General features: G+C 34.9%; 1 protein-coding gene and 1 long non-coding RNA gene across 2 annotated transcripts in view; both read left to right on the top strand.

The window, feature by feature from the left end:
• Positions 1-10545, top strand: part of LOC107698466 (NACHT, LRR and PYD domains-containing protein 3-like) — a 14632-nt gene extending 4087 nt beyond the window's left edge. The window contains exons 8-13 of the mRNA XM_016499478.1: positions 287-376; positions 575-659; positions 5983-6033; positions 6395-8099; positions 10314-10397; positions 10473-10545. Of these exons, the coding sequence (XP_016354964.1) occupies positions 287-376; positions 575-659; positions 5983-6033; positions 6395-8099; positions 10314-10397; positions 10473-10545 (2088 nt within the window). The remainder of the gene's footprint in view (positions 1-286; positions 377-574; positions 660-5982; positions 6034-6394; positions 8100-10313; positions 10398-10472) is intronic.
• Positions 10546-11534: 989 nt separating this feature from the next.
• LOC107698471 (uncharacterized) overlaps positions 11535-12015 on the top strand; it is a 1079-nt gene continuing 598 nt past the window's right edge. The window contains exons 1-2 of the long non-coding RNA XR_001635352.1: positions 11535-11597; positions 11859-11945. This is a non-coding gene — a long non-coding RNA (uncharacterized LOC107698471). The remainder of the gene's footprint in view (positions 11598-11858; positions 11946-12015) is intronic.

Genomic DNA, 12015 nt, shown 5'->3' with positions numbered 1-12015 from the left:
TGAAAATGTAGCTTTGATCACAGGAATAAATTACATTTTAAAATATATTCAAATAGAAAGCAGTTATTTTGAATAGTAAAAGATATTTCACAATATTACTGCTTTTGCATTATTTTGGATCAAATAAATGCAGGCTTGAAAGAGAATTCTTTAAAACACAGTTTGTTCAAAAACAGTATTGTGTGTATTTATTTAAAAAAAAAAATAATCAGTTATTTTTTTGTTGTCTGTTAGTTATCAGGTGGATAAGATAGATACGTGAGCTCAATGTGTGTTCCTCTCTCAGCATCACCAGAATCAGACTCTCTGTAAGTTTATCCCTAAACTGTCCTGCATGCCCGTAGCCAGCTATGAGGTCACCGAGGTCCGGACCTCAGTATTTTTCCGAGGTGTACTTTCTGAAATAATTTCCTAATATAGTATTAACTCTTCCTTCCTGCTGCAAAGATATCGCACAGCACCAAGATTCAACTTAAGCCTCCTCATTTGAGCTGCCTCAGTTCGTCTGTCACGGAGACAGTCACCGCTCGTCAATGTAAAAAAATATTTGAGATGACCAATCAAATCAGAGTAGGCGGGCTTTATATGTTCACAGAAGCTGCATAGCTCGAATTTCAACGCGACGCTTCAGTTAGCGGCTATAAAGTGCGGGATAAGATGTAAGTAGACAAACATTTCATATCTGACAGCTGTTTTGCGATAGAAAATTTAAACGACTGACAAAAATAATCAGAAATGCAAACTAATAAACTTGTCTAATTTCGCCATTTTGAATTGACGTGATTCATGTAGCGTTAATGTGAGGGGACAAGAAACAATATAAGCCGTTTTCATCATATATTAGGCATATGATTCAAAATGAATGGGCACATAGGCCTATTGTGAATTTATTAAACTTAATTACGTAGCTTTCCTGGTAGCCTTCAATAAAGTAACTTGTTGAATAAAATGATTCATAAAACATAAATATCAGTAGACCATTTGTTTACTTTGTTCACTGACAAAGATGAAAATGAAAATACTATCTAACGAAATATCTCCCTTTGGAGTGGACTTTGAGATTTGTAACTTTCTAGATCTTTTTAATGCCCAAACATACACACTACACACTGACTAAAATTAAAAAACTGAAAAAGCATAATAGGACCCCTTTCAATTAAATTTGGGTGGGGGTGGCGGGGATTTGGGACCTCGGTAATTTTAAAACCCTGGCTACAGCCCTGCTGTCCTGGTTTTAAAAAAATTGCACAGATTTCTGATATAGCCATAGAAAACTGAACTTGTTGTGACTTATCTAGTTGTCTGTTTTCAAGTATAGACGAGTCAGACTGGCTGCATACTTGGCTCAGTCTGCAAGTCACTTGCATGTTCTGTTATGCCACTCAAGCAGAAATCATGGCTGTATGTTGTTGTTGTTGTTTTGTTGATATTCAATTATGCTTTTTCTACCAGTCTGGTTCAAATGTTTTACTTGCCTGTCAACATTTACACTGGCAAAAAAAAGATTTACGGATTTACAGAGATCGCCCCCCAACCAACCATTTACATTTTTCTTTTTAATGATGCTTCAACAACAATTACATAACAAAATTGCCAAGGGTATACATATAAAAACTTTTGGGGATACAGGGAAATTAAAATGTGAAAGAAATTCATCATAAGTCATTAAATACCCCTGAGAATTCAACAGCTGCCCTATACCAAAAGGATCCCTTTATCAAACCAGGTTTTCATAAATATACTCGCGTTTATACAAAATATTAATTAAAAAAGTTTACTTGTAAATGAACTTGAACCTCAAAAGTGCTTGCCTATGAAAAGCTGACACTTTAAAAAGTAAGATTTTAAATTTTGTAATCACACATTAACAAAAAATGAAAGACTACCAAGTTGGTCAAAAACAGTTTTAGATATTAGCTATATTCCATATAGAAGAAGGGTTTTTCAAAAAATACTTTAACCAATTGATTTTTAAAGTGTTATTTAAGATAGAAAAATCTAAATAATCAAGACCACTATTTTTATATGAATTAATACAGATTTTCTAATGTTATGTACACAAAAATCTGCTTTTTTATCAGTTATCTGATTTATTTTACTATCTGAGTGTATCGAGGAAGCAACATGCGTTCCAAATAAAATACGTTCCACTTTAGCCAACAGAGCACAACCTTTAAAAGATAAATCCCTCGGTAACCAAATATTAAATCTGCTCTTTACTTTTTTAATCACAGGATTAACATTTAGTGAGATTCTCTCCTGTTCATTCTAGGAAATAGCCATATAGATTGGAATTTCTTGAAGTGTGATTTCATCATCACTGTCATTTTATTCTTAAGAAAAAAAATAAGATTTTCTTAAGAACATATTTGAGAACTTCTTAAGAATTGCACTTAGGAACATTATTATGAACTTCTTGGAAATGATCATAAGAAATTTCTTAACTTATCTCTTAAGAAGATTTTCGTGAATCCGGCCCCTGAAGCACTGGAAAAAAAATTCAATGATTTTAGTAGCCGACTGAATTTGACAAGCATTTAAAAAAAAAAAAAAAAAAAGCCATGTCATCAGCCAACTGGCTTGTCAGGACTTCTCCCATCAACTTGAATTCCTTCTAACTTGCTTGATTTAAAACAATGACAGAATGCCTGAGCAATGATAAGATAAAGGTAAACAGAAACTGGGCAACCTTGCCTTGCACCTCTTTTTAGATAAAATCTTTGCGTGGTGCCTTGACTTATTTTCACTGAACTATTACCGCCTGGCTGCATAAACAGTTTTCATGGCATTACAGAAATAGGTCCAAACCCAAAGTGTTCTAAACAGGAAAAAATAAAAGGATGCTTGATGATATCCAGTTTTTTATAAAAAAATATCTGAAAGCGGTATAAAACTATCATCTTTAATAAGGTCAGAATAATCAATAAGATCGAAAATAAGTCTAATATTATTAAATCTATGTTTTTTTTTCTCATAAATCCAGATTGTTTTTCATCAATTATTGAATATAATACTAATTTAAACCTTTGGGTAACAGACAGGCCCTTGAATTAACCAATACATCTTTCTTGGGCTTAGGAATTACAGATTGCACCTTGTGTCATAGTTGTAGGAAGTTCAGAGCACCTTTAAAATGTCAGAATATACTTAAAAAAGAAACTGCAAGAATCTCAGAGAACTGCTTATATTAATTAAATCCAGCAGTAATTCCATCATTACCGGGTGATTTATTACATTTCAAACGTTCAGTAGCTTCCTTAATTTCAGCAATAGTTATTGGAGAATCAGATAATTTTTTGTCCTCTTGACTAATTATATTTACATTCTCTAGATGTTTACAAAAAGATGACGTATTAAGCTCACTAAATGTAGATTTGTATAAATTAGAGTGCTAACAAAAACTAGAAATCGTGCCAAATTTATCTGTAGCATCCATTAATATTCATTTTCATTTCAGAATTGAATTTAGCCCTAGACTTTTCAAGTTTAAAAAAATAAGTAATTTGTATCTGCTCTTCATACGCTAACCATTTTTGTCTCGACCAAATAAAGCCTCCCTGCGCTCGTGTTCTGGACATATTGTCAAGTTTATTTTGTGGCTCTGTTAGGCGCAATCTCTGCCCATCCAACAAATTAACATTAGAAATACTGGAAATAGATAAAATCTCTTGAACAACTTTCTCTTCCATGAGACGTTGTGCTTTAGCTAATGTACTACTACATTTTGTCAAATATTTTCAGAATTCAAATTCAACAATTTCCAATTACATCTAAACAACTCTTCATTTTTTCATTTTACCCAATAATACAGTCTTTCCAGTGAGTGTTGTGTTATTAGAAATATGAGTGTGTTAGAAGTGTGAGAAATATTAGTTTTAATCAAAATACCTTTATGATCAGTTAATGGAGTTGCCATAACATGTTATTCGTATCAATATATATATTTTTTTTTTTTTGACTCGTGTAACCTTGTATTCGAACAAATAAGCTTATTATGACATCAGCATTTTAAATATAAATGAAATTTCACAATTTTGACACCACAGCAAAAACTACTAGCCTAACTAATAAAGTTCAAACATAAGTGAACGGTCAAGTAAATAGAGAACAGCAAAGGAATTAAGATCTAGAGAAAGTATGCTGTACTAAATAATATAAAATTAATTCAAGTCAGTGTTTTAAAAGGTGACATCTGTGATGTTATTTTTTGTGTTTTGGGTGGTGCAGTCCCTATACTTAAAATGTGCAGTGACAGTCAGTTGAGCAACAAGCTCACAGTACATCTCAGATCTCACAACGTGTACATTCTTTTAAGGTAGCCTGGCAAGACCGGTCTTTGTAAGTCCGTTGTTTGCATTCTTAGAATTGCAAAAAATACTACAGTATATAATACAGTCACTCATACAGACAGATTGCACTGCGTACGCACACAAACATTCAGGAGGACAGAAACTTCTTGTCAATGCCGCCCCGCACCTTTTATTAACAAAATAGGGCTTATTTCACTACACCTACTGTGGATTATACCATGCCTGTATTGCAGTATATGTTCTATGTAAAAGGTTGTTGCTAGCTATAGCTACTGTTACTTTCAGGTTGGATTAGATTTGGTTGATTATATTAAAGTTTATTTGGAACTTCTATCGGTTGTGTTATAAACTTACAATATTCATATTAAGAGGGAAATATTGTGTATTTAACTGTGAATTATGTGCATGTAAATAGTTTAACTGTATTCTCAATTTGCTTTCTCTCACAGAGAATAAAACGGACCGTTATGTCGGTATGTCAAACTTGATATGAACAGTTTCACATCAGAGTTTACATTTCAGCTTTTCTGTGTTTACATGTGTATGAATGTAAATTAATGGTAAAGTCTACTGTGATCAGATCTTTATAAGAAATCTGTTTTCTGCCTCTTATCTGTGCAAAGCTTGTATTATTAATTTCATTGATGGTCCAGCATCACAATAATATCAATATAATTTAATTTAAATAAACCAAAACAAGTTTTATTTACCTTGCATTGTTTCTTCTTTTCATTTAGATATTTGTGGTTGGAAAATGCTCATATTAACCGGTTAACCGTTAACTGACAGTAGGAATTTTGACTGATTAATACAATCAGTTAAACGGTTTAAAAAGTAATTTAAGTCATTTAAAAATGTAAAGGTAATTTTTCAAAATATTAAAAAAAAAAAATTGCTGCATGGTTGAAATACTATAAAATACATATAAAATATAATTGCATTTTTGAGAGAGAGAGAGAGAGAAAGAAACATAAGTCGCATACAACTCAATTTATTATTACATAATAGTAGATAATAACAGAAATAGGCCTAATAAATATGTGAAATGTTTACAAACAAACACTACTAACATAGCTAGGATATAGTTTATTTTAGTTCCCCTCACTCAACAACAAATCCTTTCAATGTAAGAGTATTCAGACCAGAACATGAATGAAAAATATAAGAAGCTATACTGTTCGTGATGTGACCATGTGAATCCTCATGTTCTGTTGTTTGCTGCTTTTTGCGCATGTAAAATTAATCCCTGGAAAACCAATTTTATTATTTTCAGAGACACTAATCCATTCTAATTTAAGTTCATTCTAATTTAACATTATCTTGTCGGTTAACGGTTAATAATCGGTTAACGAGTGTCGGTTAGGAGAAATAACCGAAATGAACTTCCCTGAGAGGGCTATGAGGAACCATCTCAGATCTCGTGATGGCCTGAATGTCAGCATTGCAGCTCAGAGTGGAAGCCATATTACAACACCTGTTTTCTCTAATAATAACATCACAGGCAATGTTCAGATCATACATAATGCACCTGGTAAAGTCTGTTATTTATGTTGATAATATAGGATTTTTTTTCAGAAAACATATTTATTTTAGATTATTATATATGTGACTGTAAATACTGTGTATATAACATATCTAAATATATCATGAAAGAATCTGTAATCTTTTGCAGGTGTCACTGGGCATTTCCCAAACACCCAAAACGAGAGAACACAGACCTTAGGTACGGTAAATGATTAATGATGGTTTTACTTGTCATTTCAAAGAGGCTTTGAATATTTTATCTATTACACTGTATGACCAGAATTTTTTGGATCACAACACCTATAGTGTATGTGCTTGTTGAGCATAAAATTTCAAAACCATGGTTGTTGTTAGGTGGTTGGTTCTCCCTAACAGCTACCACTCTTTTGAATCACTTTCTCCGATATGATGGAAAGTGAAAGATGTCCACTCTTGGCCAAATATTGTGCCTGCAAATTCTGAATAATTTCATAATTCAGTACAGATGCATAAACAGGATCAAGAAATCATTACATTGTTGTGAAGCATACTTATCTTTTGGACATTTTTTTTTTCTGCAGAAAGATCAATACTTCTCAAATATAAGGAGCTGATACGCAATGAGTACCAGTATGTGACAGAGTATAACTCTCTGCCTGGTGAGCATGTGCTGCTGTCTGATCGCTACATACAACCTCTGATTATTCTGAAACCGAGAGATCAGAAGGAGCTAGAAGAAGAGATCTCCTCCAGAGGAGAGACTTTCCAGCAGGTCCGCGGTTCCAGAAGCTCTCAAGAATCCATCAGTCTGGACACTCTGTTCAACCCAAATAGCCGAGGAATCAGTCCTGGTGCTGTTATATTACAGGGAAACTCCGGGAACGGAAAATCCTTCACTGCCCAGAAAATTGTAATGGACTGGGCATGTGATCTCTACAGAACCAAATTTGATGTTGTTTTCCATGTAAAGTGTAAGGAAATTAGCCACATTTCTAGTGAAATTAGTTTAGTGGAGCTCCTGAGCTACAATAGCTTTTTAACATCAGATGAGATATCCACAATACTGCAGCGGTCACCAGAGCGAGTGCTCTTCCTCGTCGATGGATTCGATGAACTTAAATACACAGAAGACTTTTATCGCATGTTGCCACCCACAAATCAGTATCAGAAAGCCCCTCCTGAGGTCACTCTCTGCGCCCTGTTAAGGGGACGCATCCTGCGAGAGTCATGCCTTCTTGTCACCACCAGATCTACAGCTATTGACATCCTGAAGAACGTTCTGAAGGAACCACACAGTTTTACTGAGATTATTGGCTTCTCTGAGAAGGGGGTGGAGGAGTACTTCAAAAAGTTCTTCCAGAATGACAGACTATTCAGGAAAGGGTATGAGTATGTGAGATCAAATGAAACTCTCCTCACGGCCTGCTCCATCCCTGTCATCTGCTGGATCATCTGCACAGTTATCCGAGAGAGGCTTAATGATGGTGCAGATGTTACAAGTGGACTGGAGACGACCACGTCCATATATGTTGACTTTCTGTGCACTCTACTAGAGCATCACAGCCGGGGTTCAGGTCAATCCGTTCCCACCCTGGTGAAGAGTCTGGGTCAGCTGGCAGAGAAAGGGATACTGGCACAGCAAGTCCTGTTTGATGAGAAGACCGTGTATGAAATGGTTTCCGACCCTGCTGGAAGTCCATTCTTGTGCAAGTTCCTTTTTAAGAAAAGAATCCATCAGGAGACAATGTTCAGTTTCATACATCTCAGCTTTCAGGAGTTCTTCACTGCTCTGTACTATCTCCTAATGGATGAATATGAGTCAAAAAAGAAACTCATGCAAATGTTTTCCATTCATGAGTCAAATATCAATACAGAGTATTCAGCACCACGTTTTGCAGCTGTAGTGCACTTTATTTTTGGTCTGTTGAATGAGGACGTAAGACGCACACTTTGGAAAAGGCATGGTTTGTTCGTTCATTCAAACATACAAGACCATCTGAAGGAATGGATCTTTGAAGAGATGTCTCATTCTTGTTCTGAGAGGATTCTGTTTTTATTCCACTGTCTGTATGAGCTCCATGAAGAAGACGTTGTGAAAGAAGTTACAGAAGCCTGTCCAAGAGTTTTTTTACACGATGCATTCATAAGAAAAACAGACTGTTGGTCCATGGTGTACTGCGCTCAGTGCTGCCAATGTATTAAAGGCCTGTTTATCCTTTGCTGTAACTTTACATCCGAAGAGCTGGTTATCATTCAACCTGTACTCCACAAATTTCTCTCAATAAAGTAAGTCTGTCTGTCTGTTCCATTTTAACAATTTAGCTTTCTCTCTGTCCGTAATCCTTAAACTTCAAACTGCAAAACTTTTGAAACTTTTTTTCAAAACTTTGTTAATTTCTTGTTTAAAGTGCCCCTATTATGGATTTTTGAAAATTACATTTCATGCAGTGTGTAACGCAGCTCTAAGTGAATGAAAATATCCTGCAAAGTTTTAAATCTGAAAGTGCGCCTTGTATAAATCTCAAAAGAAAGAGTCGACTCTGAATCATTGAAACGAGTCGTTTTTAAAGCAAATCCCTAGCCGTTTCATGTTGACATCAACATGAAACATTAGCATATTGCCCGCACAATTGTTGGTCTTTTCGCATTGGTCTGAATGAAAATGCAAATTCATTCTTTGCCACTAGGTGCCGCTTTTGGAGCAGTAAAAATAGCGGTTTCCCTGGAAACGATGTACACAAAGCAGCACTGAGCTCACAAACGCTGCTTTATCAGCCATTACAGGCAGGGCCGTCGCTAGTGGGGTGAAAGGTGGTCACGAAAGCTTATCATTTGCAGTGTTTCTAAGCTTTGCCAATTTAAACATTCAAAAGCGTTTAAAGCATTCAAACACAAGACGCGGAAAAACTCAACTGAGTACTCGCGCGCCGTGTTCGGAGCGCTCGCAGAGAGCCGCGTCTCATGGACAGCAACACCGAACCAACCTCCTGCACCTGAACGAACAAATACAAATTGCAGTTTAAACATGCAAACAGAAAAAGATGTGAACAAGCCCAATTCAGCACCCGTGCGCGGTGTTCTGTGCGCACAGGGCACATGCAGAGAGACGCGTCTCAAAGCACTTGAACACCGAATGTACCTCTTCTTGCTCTTGTACCGACAAATACATACAAAATTATGTCAAAATACCCTGTAAAAAAACTGTCGGTTATGTCTTAAGTGGAAGTAAACAGTGGAGAAAGAAATCAGATGTGTATCATTATAATGGATGCATTGTCTCTTAAAGTGACTGCGCCTAATTTAGCTACTAGCTGCTGTCAATGTCCTTAATGTTAATCCGAGAAAATGAAAGAAAATCACTCACTGCTCTTGACTGAATTACTTTGTAGTTTTAACAAGAATTAATCTACAGTCAAACCAAAAATTATTCAGACACCAGATATAATTTTTTGATATTTTTTACATGGGTGCAGGACACTATAGTTCATTTATGTGAGTATAGCAAAATAAAGTAAACTGTGAAATATTATACCCAAAAATTCTTCATACAGTGGACTACAGTGGACTGTATGAACCCGTAAAATTAATAAACAATTTGGAACCAAAAATTATTCAGACACTTTGACCTGACCATGTTTTGCTTAAGTGTTTTTTCTTTAATTGCTAATGCGACCTTTTTACACCACAGACTGAACCAAATTAAGCATTGCTTGGTAATTGGACAACAAAATATTGATAGTTGTGTAACTAACAGTTGTCTGAATTTTTGGTTGATTGTAATCCATTGCATACCTTTCTATCAAAGTTATCTGACATTATCATGATGAATTTGTTCTGACAGAGTTTAACTCTGAGTTCTTGTCATATTTTATAACCATTTTCTAAACTATAGCAAATAAACTGTGATAATGTGAGAAATGTTGAAGGTGTCTGAATAAATTTTGGTTTGATGTTGAGCAAGTAAGGTTAAAATAAATGCATATTATAAGACAATGAAAGTGTTTTTTGACCTTGCATGCATGTCAGCCTTTTGTTGGGGCCTCCCAAAACCAAAATACGAACCTTTCATTACCCATAATAGGGGCACTTGCAATTCTGCATTTTATGCCTAAATAAATTCAAATTTCGGAATTGAATTAGAACACCGAATGATGCATAATCCTGAAGGAAACAACATGGCAATACAACTGTTATCCTTGAAGTTGCTCATTGCCAACCAACATGTCTCCAAGCAACCAAACTGTGGAGGGCAGACAATGCTATGCAATGCAGACTCCAGGAAATGACAGTGACCCTGTCTTAATTTAAAGATAAAGCTACATTTCTCAGTCTGTTTTATGAAATACATTAAAATGTATCATTTTGAAGTATTTTGAGATTGTTGATTTTTTTTATTATATTATTATTAATTATTTTAAATTCATTATTTACTTATGAAATAATTATTTTGGATTATTGGTGTTAGATTTGTATAGTGATATTTTGGAGTTTATATTGTAGGTTTCATGCACATGAATTGTCAGATTCTGATTTGGGAGGCATGATGAACGTTTTAATGAGAGAACAGACCCTGAGCTCACAGAGGTAAGGTTTTTAAGATAATACTGACTCAAATGAGGTCATTACTATTCATTCAATTTTTTATGCTTTTATTTGCAGTGTGGAACTCATTTATTGGGAGTATGTTGTTCAAACCTTTTATCTGGAAATCTGTGAAGAACTGTCCAGGTGAAGCATTCACATTTACCCAACATGTACCTTAAACAGATTCATTATCTTTATTTATTTTTTACCAATTACATTAACCAGTTAAATAGTTTTTTTTTTTTCATGTTTACACAGGTACGTTGATCAGTTTGACTAAAACCTCACATCTATAATATCTGACATGTACATTCTCCATGATCTAAAACCTGCAACAATTGACCAAGAGCAAAATGTACCAAAATACTCAGCTTTTGATGAGGAATTTTTGAAGCAAAATTAACATTCTGGCTACAAAGCCAATCAATCTCTTTCATAAAGTGCCTTTTACGAAATAGCTTCAAAACAGGCTTACCGTAGTAAACAATTGAAGATCAGACAATTGAAGAACAGTATCAGTGTTATAAACTTCTTTCATCAGGATCCATTAATTTAATTTATAATTAATGAACTTCAAATATAAAGCAACTCTATAAAGTAAATAATGCAATAAATAAATAAGAAAAGAAAAAAGTTGGGTTTGTCATCTGGGTTTGTCAAAACTGAATTCTGTTAGTAAATGCTTCAATACACCTAAAAAAAAAATACTACATGTAACACTAAAATTAACATAACATTCAACTTTTTAAGTGTTTAAGTATTTCTGTTTTGTCATATCTTTGTAATATCAACTGTAACTGTTTCCAGCAATCTCAGATTTGTCATGAATTGTGGTTTCTAGACTTCAACATGGTCTTTAACAACAACATGGTTAAATTGTATAATGTGTCTCTGTGGTTTAAGTTGATACTGTATTTGTCTGTCATTTAATTTTAGAATTGCAATATCTATAAGAGCCAGTTATCCTGAAGAAAAAGATTTAATAAAAATCAGCTTGTCTTTTCCACGCTCCGTGCTTGTCAGCATCGACTGGATAGAATTTTTTCAAACACTTTTAAAATCGGCCACGGATATACTACTGTTTCTTCTGCGTTCCTTCTCTGCACAGAAGTTGGAACTGAATTTGAGTAGCCTGACAAAGGCCTGGGCTAATTCAGTCCTCTACTTCACATGGGACTATCCCAGTCTAAGAGAAATCAGGTAAGAGACAGACCATGGCAGGTGTTATTCTGTGGATTTAGGCCTTAGTCTCAATTGCTGTATGTTTCTTCATGTAATTCCAGACTGATTACAGTCTACTGAGCATCCAAGGCTGAGACTGGCTTTGCCTTTACAAAGCACTTTCAGCTGTACTTTTGCCCTCATTTACTACATTGTGGTGACAGAAGTGTTCAGATAAACTGAAACTAAGCGAAGTATACCATACCATATACAGATTGCAAAATGTTGTTTATACTGTAGCTTAGAAGCTGACAGTTTATTGGAGGAAGCAGAAAGTGTCTTCAGGAAGTCACACCCAAGGCCTGGCTGCACACTGACTGTACAAGGGTTTGTACTTGTTAATCAACACACATTTCTCATTTTAAAACACTGATCCTAGTAAGGGGGGGGGGGGAAA

This window comes from Sinocyclocheilus anshuiensis, unplaced genomic scaffold (genome assembly GCF_001515605.1).
Source record: "Sinocyclocheilus anshuiensis isolate Anshui unplaced genomic scaffold, SAMN03320099.WGS_v1.1 scaffold1910, whole genome shotgun sequence".
NCBI lineage: Eukaryota > Metazoa > Chordata > Actinopteri > Cypriniformes > Cyprinidae > Sinocyclocheilus > Sinocyclocheilus anshuiensis.
This window is presented reverse-complemented; position numbering and strand designations above follow the sequence as displayed.